At 51.2% G+C, this 14,135-nt stretch overlaps 5 protein-coding genes across 5 annotated transcripts; 2 read left to right on the top strand and 3 right to left on the bottom strand.

Moving 5' to 3' along the window:
- Positions 1-53: 53 nt before the first annotated feature.
- Triagg1_2627 (uncharacterized protein) lies at positions 54-1,793 on the top strand (the record flags this gene model as incomplete). The annotated part of the gene is made up of 2 exons (XM_062896829.1): positions 54-340; positions 395-1,793. 2 exons carry the CDS (start codon positions 54-56, stop codon positions 1,791-1,793), a joined length of 1,686 nt encoding a protein of 561 aa, XP_062758244.1.
- Positions 1,794-4,222: 2,429 nt separating this feature from the next.
- Positions 4,223-4,882, bottom strand: Triagg1_2626 (uncharacterized protein; the record flags this gene model as incomplete). Its single annotated transcript, XM_062896828.1, has 4 exons — positions 4,223-4,311; positions 4,410-4,507; positions 4,593-4,704; positions 4,843-4,882. 4 exons carry the CDS (start codon positions 4,880-4,882, stop codon positions 4,223-4,225), a joined length of 339 nt encoding a protein of 112 aa, XP_062758243.1.
- Positions 4,883-5,595: 713 nt separating this feature from the next.
- Triagg1_2625 (uncharacterized protein) lies at positions 5,596-8,400 on the bottom strand (the record flags this gene model as incomplete). Its single annotated transcript, XM_062896827.1, has 3 exons — positions 5,596-6,017; positions 6,080-6,580; positions 6,645-8,400. The coding sequence occupies 3 exons, from the start codon at positions 8,398-8,400 to the stop codon at positions 5,596-5,598; spliced, it is 2,679 nt and encodes an 892-aa protein (XP_062758242.1).
- Positions 8,401-10,799: 2,399 nt separating this feature from the next.
- Positions 10,800-11,372, bottom strand: Triagg1_2624 (uncharacterized protein; the record flags this gene model as incomplete). Its single annotated transcript, XM_062896826.1, has 3 exons — positions 10,800-10,904; positions 11,000-11,287; positions 11,355-11,372. The coding sequence occupies 3 exons, from the start codon at positions 11,370-11,372 to the stop codon at positions 10,800-10,802; spliced, it is 411 nt and encodes a 136-aa protein (XP_062758241.1).
- Positions 11,373-11,751: 379 nt separating this feature from the next.
- Triagg1_2623 (uncharacterized protein) lies at positions 11,752-12,892 on the top strand (the record flags this gene model as incomplete). Its single annotated transcript, XM_062896825.1, has 3 exons — positions 11,752-11,799; positions 11,856-11,928; positions 11,985-12,892. 3 exons carry the CDS (start codon positions 11,752-11,754, stop codon positions 12,890-12,892), a joined length of 1,029 nt encoding a protein of 342 aa, XP_062758240.1.
- Positions 12,893-14,135: the final 1,243 nt, after the last annotated feature.

The raw sequence follows: 14,135 nt of genomic DNA, 5'->3' as shown, positions 1-14,135 counted from the left end.
TTTATTTTTTTCCTTTATACCTTTATTATTTTCTTCTCTTAACACCTTTCAATATGCAAATCAAGAACGTTTTCACTGGCCTTGTTGGCCTGGCTGTCCTGGCTGACGCCGCTTCAATCGAGCGCCGATCTCCTTTCGGTCGCACTCTGGAACGTCGCCAGAACAACAACAGAAACGGCAACGGTCAAAACAACGGTCAGAACGGTCAGAACAATGGTCAGAACAACGGCCAAAACGGAGGCAATGGTGCTGGTGCGACCCTGGATTCCAACTTGATCCAGACTGGCTCCCAGCAAGACGGCAACAACCCTGGTGCCGATGGCCAGTCCGCTTCTGCTACGTGAGTACAGCCCAATCGCATCTGGCGCATGAAAGATTGCTAACGAATGGACAGTGACAACTTCAACTTCATCAACTTCTGTGAGGGCAAGACCATCACCAACGGTCAGCAGGTGAAGACGGGTTCTTGCAATGGTATCCCCATGGGCAACATCCCCTCTACCGAGAACATGGTCTCCTCCGTCTTTGTTAACCCCCAGGACGGTCAAAACATTGATGAGAACACCACCTTCAACATCCAGGTGCAAATGCTCAATTTTGCCCCTGGTACCTTCACCAACGCCACCTCTACCTACTATGCCGCTCCTCAGGACATTGATGGCAACGGCAACATCATTGGCCACACTCACGTCACTGTCCAGAGCACTGGTGACTCCCTGAACCCTACCCAGCCTTTGGACCCCAAGCTGTTCGCCTTCTTCAAGGGTATCAACGATGCTGGCAACGGCCAGGGTCTCCTCTCCGCCGAGGTTACCGACGGTCTTCCTGCCGGAAACTACCGACTTTGCTCCATGTCCTCTGCTGCCAACCACCAGCCTGTGCTGATGCCTGTGGCTCAGCGTGGTGCTCAGGATGACTGCGTTCGTTTCACCGTCGGTGGTAACGGCAACAACGGCCAGGGTAACGCCAACAACGGTCAGGGCAATGCCAACAACGGTCAGAATGGCCAGGGTAACGCCAACAACGGACAGAACGGTAACAACGGTCAGGGTGCTGGCAACACCAACAACGCTGGCCAGGCTAACAACGGACAAGATGCTGGCAACACCAACAATGCCGGTCAGGCTGACAACGGTCAGGCCGGCCAGAACGGACAAACTGGACAGAACGGACAAACTGGCCAGAACGGTCAAGACGGCCAGAATGGACAAACTGGACAGAACGGTCAAGACGGCCAGAATGGACAGAACGGCCAGGGCAACGCCAACAACGGTCAGAATGGCCAGACCGACCCCAACGGCACAAACAACGCTTCTACCCCTGACCAAACCACTGCTGCCGCCGCTGCCGCTACCACTGCTGCTGCTCAGAACGGCCAGACTGGACAAAACGGTCAGGGCCAGGGCCGTGGTGGACGCGGTCGTGGTGGACGTGGCCGTGGTGGACGAAACGGAGCTTCCGCTACTCCCACTGCCGCCGCTGGTGCCGCTCCTACTGATAACTCCGGTTCCGTCGCTGTCTCTGCTGCCGCCGGCAAGGGCGGTGCCGCCGGCTCTGCTGCTCTTGGAGGAATTGCTGCTCCCCCCGTCACTCAGTCCGGCAACCAGGACAGACCCTTTGACGTTCAGGGCAACACCTTCACCACAAAGGCCGCTGCCATCCAGCGAGCCTGTGACATCCAGAACAACCAGTGCGCTGATGCCGTCAACAGCCAGAAGCTGAGCGGCGTCACCGTCAGTGACTGCCAGACCCAGATCACCACCTGCACTTCAAACCTTGCGGCCTCAACATAAGGTGTTACGAGATACATGTATGAAGAAAAAAAACTATTAGGGCTGTAATTCGATGTTCGACGGAGCCCGTCTACAGTCCCAATCATGGGAGAATCAGAGAGGAAGGAGATTTTCTTTTTTTATTTTTATTTGTCTGTGACACGATTTGTAGCTTATTGGATTGTTAGGAATAGTGAGTATACTTGTTAGGTATACAGTGGATCATATACTATATTAAAATCACATCTTGTTCCCATTGCCGCGTGAAGGTGACATGTTTTTTTGAGCATTGAAGAATAAATCACTTGGAGATGCAGGACACCTCGCTCTGTTCTTGCGGCCTCGGTAGAGTTGAGCACATACAACTCTGCTAATACTACATACTCTGTCATCCCGTGAGACATGAATGACACAGCGGACCCAGACAAGAAACACACAATGATGTAGCAAGAGTTTGCGTGCATGGGTCATCTTACGGCGAAACGGAGCTCTAACGAAGCGGTTTCAGGATTCCTGGCGCCAAGGAGCTGCGCCAGTGTCGGACGATGGCGCATTTTGGAATTTGGTGGGCAAGGGTTTTGTGTATGCTTGGAACAGGGGGTGCGGGTAACAGAGGGGTGAGAGAATTTGGATGGTTTTGGCCTTGAGTTTCTTCTTCTTCTTCGAATACATTTTGTTGGTGATTATTTTCCTTGTAGTGTTGTATTTGGGGGTAGATGATTTTGGGGTATACAGCGGAGGCTGCTTGAGGATGTTGGTGTTTGGGGATTTTTTGCATGAGAATAGGCTTATTAAAGTTGAAATATGCGAGATTTCTCAATTTTACTCTAAAAAAAAATGATGAATCACATTGCAATTACAGCGTGGAAAAAGTCGATATGAGTGTAATTACAACCTGCTTAGCGACTTTATGCAAACACACCCAGGCAACGGGGAGTTAGATGAGAACATGTTATTTTGGGTATCTGGATCTGCTTTCCACAAGGCTTACTTCTATTGCTTGCCACTCTTTCCTCTCATTCGCATGCAATCCCGTATATGAAAATACGGGATGATGAAAAAAAAAAAAACCTCTCATCAGGACTATCAGCGACGTCTTTCAGTCGCGATGCCCTCTTTTTCCCAATTCAAAACGCCGTATTAAAATCTGTCTATTTGGCACCTCTCATCTTAGTCTCGCGCAGCGAGTCTAAAGTGTCTTCATATACACTCCTCGAAATTAAATCACCAGCACATGGTCGGTACATGGAGAATTGCTCCACGGTTGTCCTCCATTGTCGCAGATGAGTAAATGTAGATTCATCCTCGCTTCGGTCTAACGAAAGAGAATTAGCCCCGTGAATAACAACCAAAAAAAAAAAAAAATATCATGCACAGTAACATTTGCATGTATTTTGTCAAAAAAAAAAAAAAGGGTGAGATCTCATAGAGATGAGAGAAAAAAAAGAAACGCACCCGCATCCCTGAGGCGTGACAACGCCAAAGTAGCAATCGCCCGCTTGTTTCTGCACGACCTGGTCCTCGAAGATGGGCGTGATGACAATGTCCGCCGCAACGAAGGAGATCGCCGTGGAGACAAGAGCGAAAACGAAAGAGGTCTTCATCTTGATCGAGTACAAGAAAAATGTTTGTTTGCGTTTTGGTATTCGCGAAGGAGAGAATGAGTGAGATTCGGAAAGCTCAAAAGTGCCCAGCACAGCAAAATAAAATAAGGTAGATGCGGCAGACGTAAACCCAAAAAAACACACGACCCAAATAGAAAAAAAAAATATAGTAACAAATGCGTATACAATAACACGAAAACAATGAAGGAGAGAAAAAGAGGAAGAAGGAAGAAAATGCGTCGAGAAGGAGTTTGATTCTGGCGGAATAACCCCCAGACGTTTCTTGTGTCAAGTGCGGTTTCAGGAATGGCCTCCGTGACCCCCGTAATGCGGCGGGTTAAGCGCTGGTTTGAGATGGTAGTCTTGAAGGGAGATCTACGGTTATTTGAAGCTAAAACAAAAATCTGGTGGACGATGTTGTAATTTGTCTATAGTTCATTTGGGATATGGAATTTGTGATGTTGAATTGACGATGTGGTGTTGAATTGGCATCATCCTCCCAAGGTGGACAGACTCTGTTGAGCGTACGAGTATGGGGGCTCACCACGTAAAAGATGTCCATGCAAGGACCCAATGCTGAATCAATCGTCCATTCAAGGGCAAAACTCCATCTGAAAATCACAAAAACATATGGCATTTACCATTGTAGGTCGTCAAGATTATTGTATATACACCGTCGTACACGAATGTCACATTAGAAGCCTTGCAGCTCGCCCCGTCTGCCTTTTCCCCCCAACGAAACCCCGTCCATCCAAGACCTTCTTTTGATTCAATCTCAGTCAGGTATCCTATTATTTATTATCACGCATCACTTCATTCTCTACCCAGTCGTACGTCCACGTTGTTTTATTGCAGCGGTTGCGGAGGAGGAGGAGCAGTCTTTGCGCCGGGAGGAGGAATAAACATGGGCATATATGTCACCGCCAAAGCCATAACTGGAATCTTTAGTTAGCCAACCTCGTTCATCTCCAGTGCCTAAACACGTAAAGAAACGGTAGGGTTTATAGCTTGAGAAGGAGAGAAAAAAACATACCCGACATGCCAACGGAAAAGTATCCCGGCGTTCCATTGCTCTTCTTGCTATCCTCGCTCTCGCCCAACCACGTCTGGATAGAAAACACCACCGCAATCCTAAAAAAGGGTCATGACCGTCAGCCCACCATATTCCCTTTATTCATTCTTTTCCCCCTCGTTCGTTCGGAATTCGTAGGCATACCATCCAACAAACTTGTTCCGCATAAACATGGCAGCCATGGGCAGCGTCGACGACATCGTAGACGAGAAATCCGTCACCTCGCCCTTGACCACGGGCTCCTGATACGGCACGACTACAGGTTTTTCACACAAAGTCAGCTTTCGTTGTCTCTCTCTCCTCCCTCATAGCTCTTGGAAGCGCATAACGACCATGATCAAGTTCCCCAACCAATTGCGCCACGCAGAGCAAGGGGGAAATCGCAGCCACTCACTCAGGTCCGCGCGTCGCATGTCCTTGGTACCAGGCGCCATTGTAGTTTTGAGCAGATCAAGAAGACACAGAGAAATCTCGGTTGGCGATTTGGTGCGGTTGATAAGTTGCGGCCATGTTTGGCCACGAGAGCCGTTGGCGGATAGTTGCGAGCTGCAGCGTGACTAAGCTTCAACAAACCCAGGCTAGGCTTAGCGCAGTGTGGGTTAGCCTTCCAAGCTCATGTTCTTGGTGCTCCACAAAGCCCAGATGGAACGGGCCTTTGGTTCCGATAATTCACGAGAGCACAAGCTTCAAAAAGATGGAGAAAGACAAAATAAATAAATAAAAACATCACAAAAGTTATTTATTCGTCTTCCATGTCAATATTTCTGACTTGTCGAGTTGCGAGATGCTCTCCCTTCAGCCTCGGCGCAAAACGTCGTTCCTGCGACACTTTTGCCTTTGCTGGTAATGGACCCAATCATTCCCAAAATGCTACTTACTCCCTATCATACAACAAAATTCCGCTCGCTCGCTGGCTCAACCCGGGAAAAAAAATAACAAAGAACCGATGCTGACCTGAACAAAAACGCTCCGAAAATTCCCGCCACAAACCCAAGATAACTCCGTTGACAGAAGGGTATTTCTTCTCCTTATTCCGTTGTTGTTGTTTTTCTTCTTCCCCCCCTCAGGCTGTTTTCGCCTTCCTTTCAAAAACAAAAACGCCATGGGGATCTTTTCCCCTTCCATCTTGTTTAATACGATGCTCAGCTCATGGTACTCGGACAATGATTTTCCAACCTAGAGCGCCGGCCTCGCGAATTGCGCAGGCCAAGCATCCTCGCTTCCTCCTGCTGATGATGGCATTCCACCCTCTTTCGGAGCACAGAGCCCGGATGAGGATTTCCATGTCGGACCCAAACTGTCGCTTCCTCGACTCAAAGTGCATCTTGGCTGCCGCGGAGAAGCTGCCCTTTCGCTCAATAGGCGAAGTTCCGGGCGAGTCCAGGCGGTCCAGCACAGGCGACTGCGGTGCCGACGAAAAATTGGTGATGCAGTCGACCACCAGCACCTGGTTTGCAGCAGCTTGCCCGTTGGGGGGCGTGAGGAGATCTGACAGCTCGGCGTCTCGTCGTCGCAAAAGGTCGGAGATGTGAATGACTGTATAATTATAATACTTGTGCAAGGGGTGGCCTGCGCGCGTTCTTCATTAGCATACTGCAGGTGGTATTTGGTCGGGCACAATGCTTGCTTACCTGCTCGATACATGGACCGAGACCCATTCCCCAGAGATTTGGAACCGTCAAAGTCAATCTGCCGCAGCGTCGGACTAGAAGGCGACTTCAAGACCCTGACCCGCGAGGAAGGTGAGCACGGGTGGGCGGTGACAAAGTTGATGTCGTACAGAAGCGAAAAGGTGGCCGTCTCCGTCTTCTCCCCGTCGATGGAAACGAAAAAGTTGAGCTTGGCAGGGTACGACAGCAGATCCGGAGCTCGGTGGTTTTCGTGGATGGGAGTCGCCACGAGATCCGCGAGAGGTGTCGGGTGAACACACTCTGCCACGGGCGAGGCGAGCTCCAGCGATTGCAATTCGACAATCACGCCTGGTGGGCAGGGCGAGTAGTTGTTCTCGTGAGGAATGATAAAGTCTGCGGGAGACATCGACTCCTCTTGGCCATTTCCAAAAATCGACGACTCGCGCTCAACTCGTTTCTTGCCCCAGAGCCTGGCCTTTTTGCCAAGTTGAGAGATCTCGGCTAGTAGGCAGTTAGAAGACGGTCGTTACGGGGCCCTACTGACAAGGACGGGATGCCAACTTACAGGCAACATCATGAACATCGATATTGATCCACCCCTCATTCATCCCTTCGGGGACAATGTCTGTCGAAATCCAACCCATGCACTCAGCAGATCCCTTCCCGGCAGCCAAAACTCTGCCGACAATGCAAGATGTGCTCCAGAAACTCTTGTCGTGGTAAACAAAGCCGCTGCTCAGATTGGCAAACGACCCAATTCTGGACAGGGCCTCGCTGTCATTCTCCAGTAACGTCGCCATCAAAAAGTGGCTCACGGCATCTCCAGGCATCATGAGGCCAAAAATGTACGACTTGGAGAGCCAGCCGGATTCGTGAAGTGCAGCCGCCATTCGGCGTCGCCTGGCTTGAGCTCGCTCCTTGTGGTGTCCGCGTTGGCATGTGACATCCCAGGCGCCAAAGTACCCATCCTGTTGGGGATCCTTCTTCATCGGTGTCGGCGTCGGCGGTACCAGAGATGCTGGTGCCGTCAGTCTCTGCACGTTTTCCGAGATTCGTCTCTCGTAGGCGTCGATGCCTGGCCACATGAGCTTTCTCGCAAAGTGAGTCAGGCCTTCGACCTGGCGCTGACCATATCTTCCTCGAATGGTGTAGAAATGGGGCGGCGATGGAGGTCGGTTCCCGTGCTTGTGTTGGTCGTGGAGAGAAATCTTGCTGGCCAGAGACGCCAGCCAGCCCGGGGCAATACCGCTGCTTCCACGGCGGACCTCGGGCCGTGCTGTAGACCCATGTTCCTCGCGAACGATCTCAATGTTCTTCATCCAGCTGCGGGCCAGAAGCAGCGACCACTTGACAGAGGCGTTGGCGGCCCTCTCGAACTGGACTACGTCAATGGCTCTAAAGTGTGCGGCACCGTACTCTTCACCATCTGTGATTGCGTCCAGGCGGATGAGTAACTCGGACGAGACCAAAATCTGCATTAGTAGCCAATACTTTTCTTCAGCCCTCTCAGCAGCGCTTTCGGCATCGACAATTGCCGTGTTGTCATCCAGCTCATCGCCATGCGGCTTACCCCATAGAATTTGGCCTAGGCGAACACGCCATTCGACATGCGTCAGGTCAATCCAGACATTGGGGGCTCCCATACACTTGAGGATGGCGCTGATCTGGTTGGGAAGGCTGTGGGGGTCTTTCTTGTCGACATTGACCACCTTATTTGGCCTCATGAGAACATGGAAGAGGTCCTTGTAGGTTTCCTCAGACGACTTCTTGCGGAGGTTGTTGTTACGGTAGATGTCGGCATTGCGCTTGAGCCGGTCCAGCAGCTCGGTCTGGGGGAGACGGTGCAGCCAGCCATCACGAGACAGCATGCGCTCGCGAGCCTCGACGACGGCACGGGCCTTGGTGCCGAGGCTCTCAAAGCCAAACTGCTCCTCCTCGAGCGAATCGCTGACGGCCAGCTCGAGGGCCGCCTGGTAGCCCATGGTGCCCTTCTCCAGGCCCTGCATGCTCAGCATGTTGGGTCGCTCGGCGCATCGCACATGGAAATGGGCTCTGTGGGTTTCCTCGACTTCTTTCTTGGCCTCTGGATCATGGTTGACGTCTCTGGTCAGGTGCGGCCAGACGGTGACGCCACTCCAGGCCTTGGACTCGATCTGGACATGGTCCGTCAAGTCGCGGATCTCCAATTCCTCGTCAAAGGGAAAGGCTACGCTGGGATGAGGCGCGCCGGGGAAGTGGCTCTCGCTGCGGGCAAAATACTGGGGAGCTCCCGAGAAGAGCTTCTCAATGTCGTCGTCACTAAGGAAGTGGGACGATGCCATTGCTATATCGCTTTTTGGGGGGGTTTTGGGTGTTGCTACCTACTGTAGTGGTGTCGGCGGGAGGACGCATTAGCCGTGCATGGACAAAGCAGGAGGCGGTAGCGAGACTTTTATGATTTTTTCGGTGAAAGCTCGCTGGACCCTCGGCGAAAGGAAGGGGAGAATAAAATTAACAAGAGGAGAGAGAAAAGAAGAAGAAAAGGCGTCGGCAGCAGAGCGAAAATCCTATGGTTCGATCTCGCCGGATCTCCGGGTCCAGTTTAGAACTGGGGAGGGGCGGGGCAGCACCAACCACAAGGGGTCTTGGGGGGACTTCAAGATACAGCGCTATTCTCGGAAATGGTCAGGTGGCCCCCGTTAGCATTTGGGGGTTTTTTCTGGTGGTGGCCAAGGAGACAATGAGACATTTGAAGCTTACTTGCACTGCAATATCCCGTGTTTTTTTTTTTTTTTTTTTTGCTTCCAGGGGGGAGGCTTTGCGTGGTGTTGTATCCGTATTGACGTTTCAATCCAACGTTGCGTGGGGATGTACGAAATGGGTACAGTACGACTGGAGGATGTGCATGTACGAGTACCTCGAGAGTACTAACCTCCTCCGTACATGCACTGGGATTGCCGTCGAGGACAGTGCAGGTAAGCAATGATGCTTCCACAATTGAATCAAGCTGATGTGTCTGTTTGCAGCTGCTACCTGCTACATTGCCTTTGAAGGATTGGAAAAACAACATCGAAGCTGCACCTCTACGGCTGGTACATCCAATGTGTTCTCTTGCCTATACTTGTCATGTTGAAGTCACCGATTCCCCCGCATTTTACAACCTACCCCCAGACGTTTAAAACCGTCCATCCCATCTCCGGCCGCTTCGTATTGTCACCTACCTACTCTAGTGAATGAGCGCTGGGGAGGCAACAAACTTCCAAGCGAATGCCACCCACCTTGCCTTGGACTGGACCAACGCCTACGAGTATGCTGGTCCTGAGAAACTGGACGGAGTATTTCGTGCTTTGTGCTGGTGGCCCTGCAGTTGGAATGGGGGGAGAGGCTTCTCGGCGCCGCCCAGGGTCCCGTCCATGCCCCTGAACGAGCAGCGCCTCACGGAAGAGGGCCCTGAGACGTGCAGCAACGCAGATACGGACGGGATTTCAGCCAGCAACGGTCTTGTAGCCCTCCGAGATTGAGCTCCCTAACGCCGTAATTAATGGGGCGTTTGCACCCGGTCCATCTGGGCGCATCTGGGGTCGGCAATCAACGCTGTTCGCCCCGTCGATCTGGGCTGCGCCGTTTGTCTGTCACTGCTCTGCTTGAGCCCAAGCCCAAAGCCAAGCCGCGGCTCATTGGCTGCGTCTTGCCCTTGCAGTGTCGCCCCCCTGGACCGGGGCCTCGTATGATATGGATCATCAATCATCCGTGGATGGCGCCAAATGTCAGGAGGCAGCTGCAGCGGGATGGGCGCATTTTCTGGACTGGCATGATTAGACACAGCGAGACAAAGTTGGCTTGTGATTGACTGCCCGATTGATTACATGCGCTTGTTGGTGTAGAAATTGGTGTCTACTAGGTAGGTACATGTGCGGCAGCCCCCTTTTTTCCCGCCTTCCAGCATGTACGCGGTACCCAAGATGAGCTCATGGCTCTTGGCAGCCAAGTCATGTACCTTGTAGGGAGCAGTAGCTGCCAAAAGCAAAAGCAAAAGCAAAATAAACACCGACAAGAATAGAATTGGGCGGGAGAGGTTATCTCGATGCTTAGATAACTCTATTTCTTTGGGCTCCTGCCAATCCCCGAGTCGCGAGGGCCGCGCGGCATGCGAAATTACTCTGAATCGCAGCCGAGGTGCCAAGGCTGGAGTGTTTCCCATCGAAGCTCTGCCATTGATGGAACACCATGGCACTTTGTAGAAGCAGCGTTATACTCGTCCTGTATGAGATGAGCAACCCGTACTCAGACACACAGCAAAGACGCCAAGCAAAACAGGCGAACCCGCGCAAATGAGAATGTCGCAGCCAGTCCAATCCAGTCCAGGCGGTTGGCCGCAGGATATCCTGTCACGCCAGGCAGCAGCTCGGTGCCGGACCTGTATTTCATCACGCACGTGTCGGGTCTGGCATTAACAGTCCTGGGGTATCATTTCGTCATCCTGTGCGCCGTGTAGCTATGCTTCATAAAAATGAAAATGGACCATGACAAATTTCCCTTCTCTCCCAAGTAGGCGGAGTTGGCGCTTCGCTGGGCCACACACCCCCCCGCTTGCTTTCAATGCTTCCGTACACTTGTATAACCCATTACCGCTTGCCCTTCTAAAAACATCGCCCGTTCAGTATTATATTCCCATCATAGTAGCCCCTTAATAAACCCGCTGCTTTGCGTATCGGAAAGTCCGCTCAAGTTGTGTGTGTAATCAGGCCGGCTGAGTATCGTGGATGACCGTGAGCAGGTACTTCTGGTCCGGCACTATGACAATCTCTTGCTTCTTCGTTCGCAGCCGCAGTAATTTCAATTCGTCCTGCCAGCTCAGTCAGCCTCTGCGACATGCCGTATTTACGCAGGCGATCGAAAAAAAAGGGGGAGGTTATTATCGCCGTGATAGCCGCGCTGTACCTCTGTGTCCATGTCCTGTACTAGCTGCCCGGAGCTGTTGACAAAGTTCCAGATCATTTCCGCAAATTCTTCGACGCCCTGCGCCTCGCCCTCCTCCGCTGCGGGAGCGTCGTTGGAGAATGAGGCCGCCGTTGACGCGTTTCGCGATTTCGCCGTCTGGAGCGCGTCGATCTGGCCGCTGGTCTTGAGAATTGCCCCGGTTGCTCGGTCCAAGACGAGGCTGGCCTTGATGCCGGGTTTCCTAGCCAGGCGGCCGAGTTTCTCTTCGAGGGCGTCGTGCCCGTTTGTCTAGAGACGTTATTAGCCAGAAGCGCAACATGGAGGCAATATGCGACACAGCTGTGGCTTCTCGTACCGTAGGATTCTCCGACATCGTGTAGTTGCTTGTATATATGTGTATATTCTCGCGCCAGAAATACAAGATGCGAACCTTTTGCGAGAGCTCCGGGGTTCGGTAGATGCGGCCAAGGCGTCCGTAGCGGTTCTCAGGGTGCTACCATCTTCGGCTCATTGACGTAGCCCCCATCGCATCGCGGCACGTCGGAATTCTGCCATGCGCCACCGCCAAAATGTACAGACCCACAAAGCATCCTCTTGAACCTGCAGGCCGTTGTAAAAAACCAATCACCAACGAGAAGCATTAGATCTAGTACCATTGAGCCGTATCAAGGACAATTCCAGTATATTCTGCAGCTTTTGTGTCAATATTACATCTGTCTATTATACGATTGTGTCAGTAAAGCACCGCCAAGATGGGTTCCAGCGCCAAAAAGAAGGCGGAGAAGAAGAAGGATTTTCAGGTACGGCCTCTCACATGCTCTGTTCGTCTGAGTGTCGTTTACTCACTAGTTGCCAGAAACCCAAGTATAAGGTTGGAAAGGCTAATCCAAAGGCTTCAAATTTCACAGACACAAGCTTCAGATCCAAAGGTATGGTTAACTAGATGGTATTTCACAAAGCAAAGGCCGTCACTAACAGCCACAAGCGATTGTTATGAACCAGCAGTCACTATCAACTGTTGCCCCAGATCTTGTTCAGCAATTCAAGCACAATCTCTCTCTAGCTTCATCCTCACGGTCTGATAAACAGCGCCGTGACGCCCTGGCATATCTCACTAGCCAACTCTCCTCACATCCTCCAGTCAATCCCGTGGGAACCAACATCCTCCTCTCTAAGCTACTCCCTCTCATCTCAGATAGCTCAACGCCCGTCAGGAGTCAACTATTAAAGCTACTTCGAGTACTTCCAGAGGATGAAGCAAAACACAGCACCGAACAGGCCATCATGTTCATCCGGGCAGGCATGACACATCTATCGGCTGATATCAGCGGTGACTCTCTTGGGGTGATGGAGTGGCTTCTCGACGTGGCCGAGGATGAGCTCGTAACTATCCCAGGTGGATGGGTCAAGACTCTGAGTACCTTTTGCGTCACAATGGGCTGGTCCCTGGCATCGGCCGCTCCAGGATGGACCTCAGCTGCTAGGACAGGACTTCGAGCCAAGGACGCCCAGACACTCGCACGCCAGATATCAATATTGTCCAGATTTCTCCAAGCAGGGCTCAAATCAGAGACAGCCGCCGCTCCCGGTCCTGAAGAATACTGGGACAACCTCTACAGGCTACCCCGTTCCTCAAACACCTTTGAGTATCTGAACTTGCTTGGGTCAAGACGAGACGAGGAGGGAGAGATGTATCCGAACCGAGAGGCAAGGCAGCAAGTATTTTATCGGCGGTTCTTCGATCCCGTGACAAAGGGAATCGAAAAGGTGAAGAAGGAAGGCGGAGCGGCAGGGAGAGCGGCCGTTGGACTCGACCAGGTGTTGAAGAATGGGATGGGAGATTATGCTGCTTCTGCTGGAATGGATGCTCAAGATTTGTTGAACCTGTGGTAAATCGTATTAGCTGATACCCTTTTAATATTATCTGTTGGAAATGAAGATGGTGTAGATGCCACTCTCCCTTAGCCTTCTGTAGCGTACATATTGCAAACTCGCGACGGAGCTCCTTCGAAAGGATGACTAGTTGCTGAATTCTATGGCGCCCGGTAGATCATTGGCGCCTGATGCTCATAGCAAGTAACAAGATCTGTTTTCGTTTCAAATTGGGTCGTCAAATTGGTGTGCGAATACGCCCGGCATTGGAGCAAGCAGGTAACAAATGCACTGCCGCCAAAACTCTTTGTTCAGCTTATGTGCCTAAAGCAGTCAAATGTCAATAGGGTAAAGCTACAATGACTTTGAGTCTGTCATCTAATGGGCAGCGAGATCATATCATATGTAGATCGGATCGCCAAGCTCGAAACGAAAAGAATGCGTGCACATCTTGCTGTCTATCTCGTCAATACCTCCAGCTGCCTTACATTCCAACATGGAACTGCTCAAAGGATCACACAAGAAATATCTACGAGAAAACAAGTAAAAGCGAATTTACGTCAGGCATCGATGAATATCTCTTCCATCCATGCAGCTCGGCATCTTGCAGACGAGCACGCTATAAGATGTTGCACCAACTAATGCACCAACTGGCCATAACACTCTAGATTATTTCAACCAAAGTAAGTATTATCATGTTACTGGCTTCAAATAAAGCAAAGACTGCCACTTGTTGGACCAACCCAACATGCGACATCCATCTGCAGGCGAGTTTTGGTTGCTGCAGACCCCTCGAGCAAAATAAGGTGCGGTGACACCTTTGGTTTACTCGCCTGTCTCTCGTTAGATATCTCAGTATTGCTATGGCTATAGCAGAAGAGGAAATAAAATACGCACCAGTAGATTCATAATCATTTAAAGCCTTCGGCCTCTCCTAGGCTGTCAGCGGCTTGCTACATGCTGTTTTCAGTAACTGTGGGGATGAGCGTCGAAAAAGACCTTTGAAGAGGGCGGTACACGTACCCGCAAAGCGTGTGGTGGCAGCAAAGAAGTTAATGACTCCGTTCCGGACAGGAAGAGACAGCAGAAGATGAAAGAAGAAATGGAGAAGAGTTACTATCCATCCTCCACTTATGATTTGCTAAATTAGAATTGAATTTGGAATATTGTCTCGAGTTTCCCTTCTCTTATTTATATCGGACAAGGTCACTTCTCAGATCTCTGGCGCTTCCAGTAGGCCCTTATTTTCCTAGGTCCTCTTTAA

Source organism: Trichoderma aggressivum (genome assembly GCF_033847375.1).
Source record: "Trichoderma aggressivum f. europaeum strain CBS 100526 chromosome Unknown scaffold_007, whole genome shotgun sequence".
In the NCBI taxonomy this organism is placed as follows: domain Eukaryota; kingdom Fungi; phylum Ascomycota; class Sordariomycetes; order Hypocreales; family Hypocreaceae; genus Trichoderma; species Trichoderma aggressivum.
This window is presented reverse-complemented; position numbering and strand designations above follow the sequence as displayed.